Source organism: Hippichthys cyanospilos, chromosome 17 (genome assembly GCF_059441005.1).
Source record: "Hippichthys cyanospilos isolate Australia breed blue-spotted pipefish chromosome 17, RoL_Hcya_1.0, whole genome shotgun sequence".
In the NCBI taxonomy this organism is placed as follows: domain Eukaryota; kingdom Metazoa; phylum Chordata; class Actinopteri; order Syngnathiformes; family Syngnathidae; genus Hippichthys; species Hippichthys cyanospilos.
The window spans coordinates 16,160,629-16,169,187 of record NC_142385.1 but is presented as its reverse complement, the minus strand read 5'-3'; the positions used below and the strand labels follow the sequence as shown (position 1 = coordinate 16,169,187).

The following is an 8,559-nucleotide window of genomic DNA, read 5'->3' as shown; positions in this document are numbered from 1 at the left end:
CCAAGTAGAGTGAATCAGGCCAGGCTAGTGAAAAATCCCCCGATCACCCAGGGCTTCATTGATAATTTCCTCAATCTGTTCCGGCCAATATACATAATCGACATCAAATCAGTACACTGTAATTACATCTAGAAAGACTTTTTTTGAAATAATGAAATCAAAAGCGGCCACAAGGAATTTAGAAGTGAATTCCACAAAGCGCTGAAAGGCCGCGGCTCGCTTCCTAAAAAGGATATGGGAGCCTGGGGATGGAATGGAGAAAGTTTGACGTCCTACGTAAACAAGCTGGATGTTTTCTCGCGCTACTTTTCGCTGTGGTGCGCCCCATTTTCAACAAGTTGGATTAAAAGTGTGTCACGCCTGAGGTGGATGCTGGGGGTGAGGGGGCACCGCCTTTCGCACGCCCCTGCTCCAATTCAACGTGATTTTTGAGTGTGTGCGTACGATAAAAATCCTTCGTCCCGTCTGAATTGGCCAAGCGATATTTTGTAGTGCCCCTAATGGCCACTTGAAGGTGCTAGAGTCTTTGAAAAGTTGTTAACGTTCAACGTGATTCTTTTTTGTGTGTGTGTGTTTGAATGTAAACATCACGGTTCTCCGTTTACTGTTGACAAGACTCTCCCCACTGTGGAATGTTGGCTGGTCTACCCACCCACGCTCCTTTTTTTCACCCCCTGTGGAGCAGATAAGAAAAGCTTGCATGAAAAGTGCAAAGGAGTACAAAGAGACGAGTGTCGTGAAAGACTCAATTGGGCCAATAAAAAGAAAAAATGAGACGCGGGCGCTATCTTGCGGTAAAAGAAAACGAAGTCAAGCGACAATTTGTAATGCCACTAATGGCCACTTGAGGGTACTAGAGTCTGAAAAGTTGTTTACTTTGAACGTGTTGGAAAATACGACTTTACTGTACTTCTATAATTTACACTCATATCACCAGTGTGGGAATTAATGCATTGTAAAAGTAATGTAATTACTGTAATGCATTACTTTTTGCTGTAACACGGTAGTGTGAAGCATTACACACAAAAAACTACCTAGTAATATTTGACATGGTACAAATGATGCATTATAATATATAGCACCCCCAAAACGCTCCTAAACCCTTCAAATTTATAATACTGTATTATTCGGCGCAGGCGACATGCAGTTCACTTGCTTGCCATAAGATGGCGCTGGTGTATTGCTGTTATGCAGAGAACGTTGGATATCGCACCTTTATTTGTATTTTATTTCACTGAGTTTATTCTCCGAGATGAACAAGATTCCTGCAGTTATCAGGCTAATCATATTTAATGCTGTGACAGGACTGTTTTCTTTTCAAATTAAGAGTAAATTGATTGGAACATGGAGCTAACGTGGGAGATTGTTAAGGATTTGTAGTCATTAGTGACACAGGAAAAAAAAAAAACAGACGATTTTGCACGGACTATATTCTTGGGTTGCTGAATAAAGTACGCCAGGAGATTACACTACAATTGCAGTTCCAAAGTTGAATAAAGCAGAGATGGCTGGCACAGAATTCAGTTTTAAGTGTTTTTTTTTTTTTTTAAATTCATCTGATTAGTGGGACGTGGCAGAAAAACAAGTTCACAGAGGGGTACATCATTGGGAAAAAAAGGGATTTGCTTTAAAAAAAACAAACTTTTGGCTCCTTTAGCTGTTATATATGATGTGAGGGAGATACTTTTGACGTCATCCATGAGGAATTGTCCCCCCCCCCCCACCTCACCGGCTCTCCTTGCTCGAATCCCTCGCTCGCCACTCCATCCTTCCCCGGCGCGCGTCAAGCCAGGAATCTCCTGGTCGCGTTCTTCCCGGTGGAGCCCGCCCCCCCCCTCCGCAGTCACCATTGCCGCGCCGGAGAGCGCCACGCTGGCGGCCCAGCCCCTCCCCCGGCTCAGCATCGGACGCAAGACCCTGGTGGCGGTCGCCGTGGGGGTCATGCTGCTGCTGGTCCTGGTGGTGCTCATCCCCGTGCTGGTCAGCTCCGTCGGAGGGGGCGAGGACGAGGAGGGCGGCGGCGGCGGCGGCGGCGGCAGGTTCGAGATGCTGGGCACCTGCCGCATGGTGTGCGACCCCTTCCCCGCGTCCGAGGAGCCCGTCACCGCCCGCGGACCCCCGGACGAGCCCGGCGCGGGGCCGCCCCCGCCGACGCCGCCCGCTCACGCCTCGCAGGGCAGACCCGGCCGCCCGGGGAGGCCCGGACCCCCGGGGCCCCCCGGGGAGCCCGGCCCGCCGGGACCCAAGGGACCGCCCGGGGACGGCGCGGACGCGCTACGCACCGGGATCCTGGGCTTGGGGGGCGGCGGCTCGGTCAGCGCCGCCACCTACAACACGGCGCCCCGGGTGGCTTTCTACGCGGGGCTGCGCAACCCGCAGGAAGGCTACGACGTCTTGCGCTTCGACGACGTGGTGACCAACATCGGCGGCAATTACGACGGCGCCACGGGCAAGTTCACCTGCAAGATCCCCGGCACCTACTTCTTCATATACAACGTGCTGATGAGAGGGGGAGACGGCACCAGCATGTGGGCCGACCTGCTCAAGAACGGTCTGGTGGGTAACCCCCATTTCCTTGACGCTTTCTCACCGCCAGCTCGCTGACGACGATGCGCATCCGTGTAAAAGCCCACAAAAGAAAGGAGTCCGAAAGTACTGCAAACGAGTCACGAGAATGCAACTTTGCAATCGTCTCATGTTCTAATTCATTTGATCTTAATTTGAAACGATGCGCTGTCCCTGTCACAGCATTGAATTTAGATTTTCGATATCTCCCTAAAAGCTCAAGCGCTTCCCAAATTTGAGAACCGCTGATATAAACGATGATTTTAGTTAGTCTTCTTTTGAAATACTTACATAGTGCGCCAATGACGAGAAAAAAAATGTATTAAGGGGTAGCAGTGAATGGCGGTGTTGCCCATGTTAGGGAAGAAAGCCATACATACTTCTCATACGTTACGTACTTGTAATTCTAAGTAAGGAATGGAAATTAATCTATCATATGACAGCAACCACGTTTACACAATATAGTGAAAATGCTAAATAGACTGGCACTCTAGAGGTTGCCTTTGCCGATAATGCTACAACTGAAAGGCTCAGCTGGGATAGGCGGCAGCAGGCCTGTAACCCTGATGAGTATCAGCGGCTTGGTTTTAGACAGCGATTGAAAAACGTTTCTAACCCTTACGACAATGAGAGCGCACCACCTGGTGCAGCGGAGGTGCAATTACACTTCACATGTCAAGGGGAGCCCCCCGCCCCCCACCCCGGCCTCATGGAGGACCCAGCTAAGTTTCATACAACAGAATAAGAGCTTTATGTCAAACTAAATTCGATCAGATTTCAGATCCTATAAATAACGTCCAGCATGTGAGCAAGCTCGCCGACCGGTGCCGAGTCGAGTTAAGTGACGCAACGTCACGCGGCGGGCCGAGCCACCAGTCCAAACGGTCAAGTCGTGCGTTCATGTGTGTCGTGATCTCATTGCGCTGACGCGGGAGGAGGGGTGACGGTGGGAGGGGCGATCCGCGAGCCGCCGCACATCAAAACGCCGCCGCGGGCCTCCGCAAACAAGTTCAAAGCGCTCGCAAACGCACCGAATGCAAACTTTTGGGGGGCGCGGAACGCAGGGCGTTTATCGCGCGGCGGCCGGCCCGGGCCGGGCGGCGCCGGCGTGAAAAGGAGCGATGGGCTCCGTTCACGGAGGATTTGCTAATGTCTCCGAGGCCTCAGGTGATGACGCTGATCAAAGGCCGCGGAAACGGGAAGTGAAACGCAAACAAGATGGGAGCCCCGATACAAAGCGCGACCTCAAATAACACGCGTCGGCCAATCCAGTACAGACCCTGGCGCCGTCACGCTCAATCCACATCGAGTGCGAAATGAATCGACGTTTTAATTGCATTGTTTAACTCGTAACGATTCCCGTCCTCGACTAGTTATTTCGACTTTGAAACTTCGGTGATTTTCTTTTGACCTTCATTCAAAAAGGACATTTGATTTTACATTGGGAAAACCGAATCGGTCACTGAATCGCTTTCAAATAACTTTGCGAGGACAACGTCGGTCCCTTTTGTGTAATATCGCTTCATTGTTTGGTTCTCTTTTTAAAAATAAAAATCACTAAACAATACAAAAGAACAATGAGTAAATGAACCGAAAGGAAAAAATGGGTTTTAAATACAATTTAGCGCATAATTAACCCCATAAATCCCCAAACCTTTTCTCTGCCCATAAAATACTACTACTAATAATAATAATAAAACGTATTTGACGTCAATTAACTTTGATGGCACTACTTGGTGGGATTCCTGCTGACATTTTTTCAAAGTGATGCAAAAAAGGGTTAAAGAGCGGTTTTAGCACTTTGGCTTGTTTTGAGAGCATCGACTTCAAAGGGAAAGCCCTCAAGGATAAATGGAAGTGTTGTGCCCGTGCGAGGCGAGGCGAGCGAGTCGAGCGCTTGCCGTCCACCCGTCCCAAGTTTGATGCGAAGAATTTCAGCGCCCTCTTGCCCTCTATGCGTCTTCGTGACGCGCCACTCGTGGTGTTTTAATACTCGCCGTGATGAGAGAGCGCGGGGAAAAAAAAGCCAAAAGGGGAGGGGTGGGCGAATGGGGATCGTTGGCAGCAGTGGGCGTCCTCTGGGGCGGACTGAGTCAAGCCCAAGCTTTACACTTGACTCACCACGCTCTTCTAGCTTCAAAACACACAGAGGATTCCTCGCATTAGCACGTTTTTTTTTTTCCCTTCGGTTTGTTTAAAATACACGGACTCCGTGTCGTCGGTGTCCAACATAAGGCCCGCGGGCCGGTTCTGGCCTGCGAATGGGTTTAATCCAGCCCGCAAGATTATTTTGTGAAGTATAAAAATGAGCTGAATTTTTTTAATAAATGAAAAACTTGGCACCCGAAGGAGGGATTCATGCAAAGACCCGAAGCGGTGTCTCGCGCGGTCATAGTCGTGCAAACGTGAGTTGCTTGCACTCGCAAGTTTTCAATTTGTAAACAAGACACTTTCGAGTGGTACTCAAAGCAAATTCAAACTCGACACAATTTAGACTCGTAATACGAATTGTTAAACAAGCATACGTCTTTTTTACCGTCACCACCTCTATAATTGTGCAGATGTGATGTTTGCTGCCATCTAATGGTGAAAGCGAGTAAGTACAGTGTTCCCTTGCCACATTGTTTTTTTCCCGTGACAAAAGCAAAAAACTAAAAAGAGAACAAAACCAAAAAGTACTATCACTACTTATAATGGTCATTTGGGGGAATTTAACCCCAACATTGAAAAAAGCAACACGGTCAATAAGAAGTCTAATTTTTCACACGACTTTCTATCCCATTTACAACCCCCTATATCGGATCCGCATGGGCAGTATCGGAAGCGAAAAATTGGAGTGACAAAATAGCACCAAACACTGCTCCACAATCGAATAAATCAACTTGTCGTAATGCGCTTGTGGCTTTGAGGTGAGGGCGAGCGCCATCGCCCAGGACCAGGACCAGAGCTACGACTACGCCGGCAACAGCGTCATCGTGCACTTGGACGCGGGCGACGAGGTCTGCATCAAACTGGACGGCGGCAAGGCGCACGGCGGCAACAGCAACAAGTACAGCACCTTCTCGGGCTTCGTCCTCTACGCTGACTGAAATGGACTTTCTGGCCCGCCGCTTGCCCGTCGACTACCTCTTTATTCACGCCACGCCTCCAACGGGGGAAGCCCGGCGCCGAGGGGCCAAAACCGTTCGGATCCGTCACGTGTCTGTCGCTGTTCTTTGCTATGTTATTATTAATTGTAGCATAAGCTGTCGTGTCCTTTGGAAGACTTTCCATTCAGGCGCCAAATCCAGATAGCCCATTTGGAAGAAAATACCGTAATTCCCCCAAAATAAGATGCGCTTTTTTCCCCTAAGCCCTCAGCCACAAAAGCAGAGTTTGGACGCACAGATGTGCATGTATATATTGGCCATATTCTTAATTACAATAATTACCGTCATGGGCGGACGCCAGTTAGCGGCCAGTGCCTGTTGCAGCTATCGACAGCTCATGTTGGCCGAGCTTGTTACGGTATTATTTTCAATTAAAGAAGCGAGCAGGCTGAACCAACGTCAGAGTTCATCCTTGTTCACACACAGGAAGATTATGAAAACCGAGAGGAAAAAGTTACCAAGTCTCGGAAAGGTAATCCATTTGACTTGTTTATTAATTGTTATTTAATTATTAAGACCTCGGGCGCCACTTTTGTTTGGGGGATTTCAGTCATTTACCGATACGAACACAAGAAAATATGAAGAGTTTAAGAAGATGAGACTGATTCTGTTTTGCTCTAGTTTCGACATTGTTGCTAAAGTGTTGATGAGTCTTATACACGCTAACATAGAAAATACCAGAATTTGACCCCCAAATTAAAGGTGCATCTTATACACGGGTGCGTCTTATATTTGGGCAATTGCGGTATGTCAACGTCTTATGAACGTGCACCAAAAAAAATGAAAATATTGGGAGCTTTTCTGTGATTAACTGAAAAAAAGCAGCACACTGTTGAATACTCTGGGGTTCGTGATCAAATGTTGGCAAGTGGTGCACAGTGATCCCTGTCAACCTCTTCAATTGTTGTGATTATTTCATGTCATTTGCTGGCCATTATAATCTGCATGCAAAAAATAAAAAAATCCAACCATGAAGAAAACAGATTCAAATTTGTTTGGTTTGCAATGGATAACGCATGACTTATTTTATTCCATTAAAGAAAAAAAAAACAGATCATATGTCTGTTCTCGTCTTTTCCTTGGCATTGAATGAATTCAAATGGGTTTTCAATGTCTCCAAGCTGTCCAGTTAAAATGGAGCTTCGAAGTCTATAGACGTCACTGGCAGTGAATGAGTTCAAGAAAATGTTGTTTACCAATTGAAGAAAATATTACAGTGGTAACCCTACTTACGAAAACCTCGGTACGAAAAATTCAGCTTAGTAAACACCTCAGCAGGAAAATATTGTCTCTAGTAACGAGAGAAAATTCAAGATACGAAAGGCGACATTGTGGGCATATGAGACGCGAGACACCAGCGCTTGCTCAAACGTGACTGGAATGTCATAAAAACATATGTAATATGTTACTAAACTTACATTCTCAATAAATAAAGAAATAAATTCCTATTCATATTGTCAATTGCTACACTTAATGATTAATTTAAAGGGTTACAGTAGGAGCATTTTTTTTAAATTATTATTCTTTACATAACATATTTTGAATATTATGCACTTATGTAATTCCAATATGTATTTGTTATAGTTTTTGATGCATAACTATAATTTAATAATATTTATTTAAAGGGTTTAGGAGCATTTTTGGAGGCTTGGAACGGATTAGTGTATTTACAAGTGGCTCTGCATACAAAAAATTCACGTGACGAAATCACTATCGGAATAAATTAATTTTCGTAAGCAGAAGTACCACTGATTTGTTATGAAAAGTCGGGTGTTAGAGACACGTGGCGACAAAGCTTGGATCGGAACGCGGTCATCCGACGGGCGAATAAACGGCAAGACAGTAGCTCCCGGACTTCAACTGCAAGATGCGATTAATTTCCCCTGGCGTGACCTTCGGTATCGCGCAAAATCTTCAGTAACACTTCTGAAACCGGGTGCGCCGCCGTCAAGGAGTTAAGAGAGGAAACGGCAGCCGGTGAGAGGACGCCGCTGTACCCCAAAAGGCCGCCGTGTATTTAAAAAAGAAAAACGGGGACTGGGATAGCTCGGCGGCATCGGAGCATCAATGTGATTTCATGCCTGGGAGAGCGACAGCTGGCTTCCTCCAGACACAATTAAAAGTGAGCCGGCGTGCCTCGGCAGAGGTCACCCGCGTGGCGGGGGGAGGCCGACAAGATGCCGTCCTCTCGGGCGCCATGAGCGCATCGTCAAATTAGAGACTTCATGTCACAACGTCAGAGAACGACGGCGCCCCCGGCGACAAAGATGCCGCCGCAAAAAGTCCACCGGATATGTTTAGGAGAAAAAAAAAAAAAATACTGTTTTGATTGACACTATCTAGACTCAAAAAGTTACATTTGACAAGACGTTTTCATTTTGTTTCCAGACTCGAGCCACTCCCTTTTGTTTGGGGCACGGCAGAAGGTTCGGTCCTCAACTTTGACACCCGTGATATAGATCGGTTGCGAAGGCTTTTTTTCCCCCGGATAATACCAAAGGCCATCCCGGAAAGAGGCGTGCCACCCGCGGCCGCCGTGTGTGCGTTGTCACGCCGGCCGGGCACAAACGTGACGCAAATCCAGCCTTGCTTTTGTTTGCGCGTCCCCATCGTCCCAATTAACTCAGCGAGAGGCAACCCAATTAGCCGCGGATGCCTCGGCTAAATGACACCGCACCCCCCGCCCCCCGCCCTTCCCACGCCATGTTCCGTTACGCCACTGTCCTTGCGCTTGAAAACGCTGACAAGTGGCAAACACGCCGCCGCCGAGTCAGTCGGTACCGGACGCCAACCGAGCAAGTTAGCATCAAACGTGCTAGTGTCGGCACGCAAAACTGATCGAGTC

General features: G+C 47.7%; 1 protein-coding gene across 1 annotated transcript; it reads left to right on the top strand.

The window, feature by feature from the left end:
• Positions 1-1,780: 1,780 nt before the first annotated feature.
• On the top strand, positions 1,781-6,762 carry LOC148409993 (C1q-related factor-like). Its single transcript, XM_088439725.1, has 2 exons — positions 1,781-2,556; positions 5,475-6,762. Exons 1-2 carry the CDS (start codon positions 1,942-1,944, stop codon positions 5,652-5,654), a joined length of 795 nt encoding a protein of 264 aa, XP_088295851.1. The 5' UTR covers positions 1,781-1,941; the 3' UTR covers positions 5,655-6,762.
• Positions 6,763-8,559: the final 1,797 nt, after the last annotated feature.

Bases quoted from the DNA above. Each gene is read 5' to 3' on its own strand.
- LOC148409993 (XM_088439725.1), top strand. From the start codon at position 1,942: ATGCTGCTGCTGGTCCTGGTGGTGCTCATCCCCGTGCTGGTCAGCTCC. The intron at 2,557-5,474 runs GTGGGTAACCCC...TGTGGCTTTGAG, and splicing joins ACCTGCTCAAGAACGGTCTG to GTGAGGGCGAGCGCCATCGC.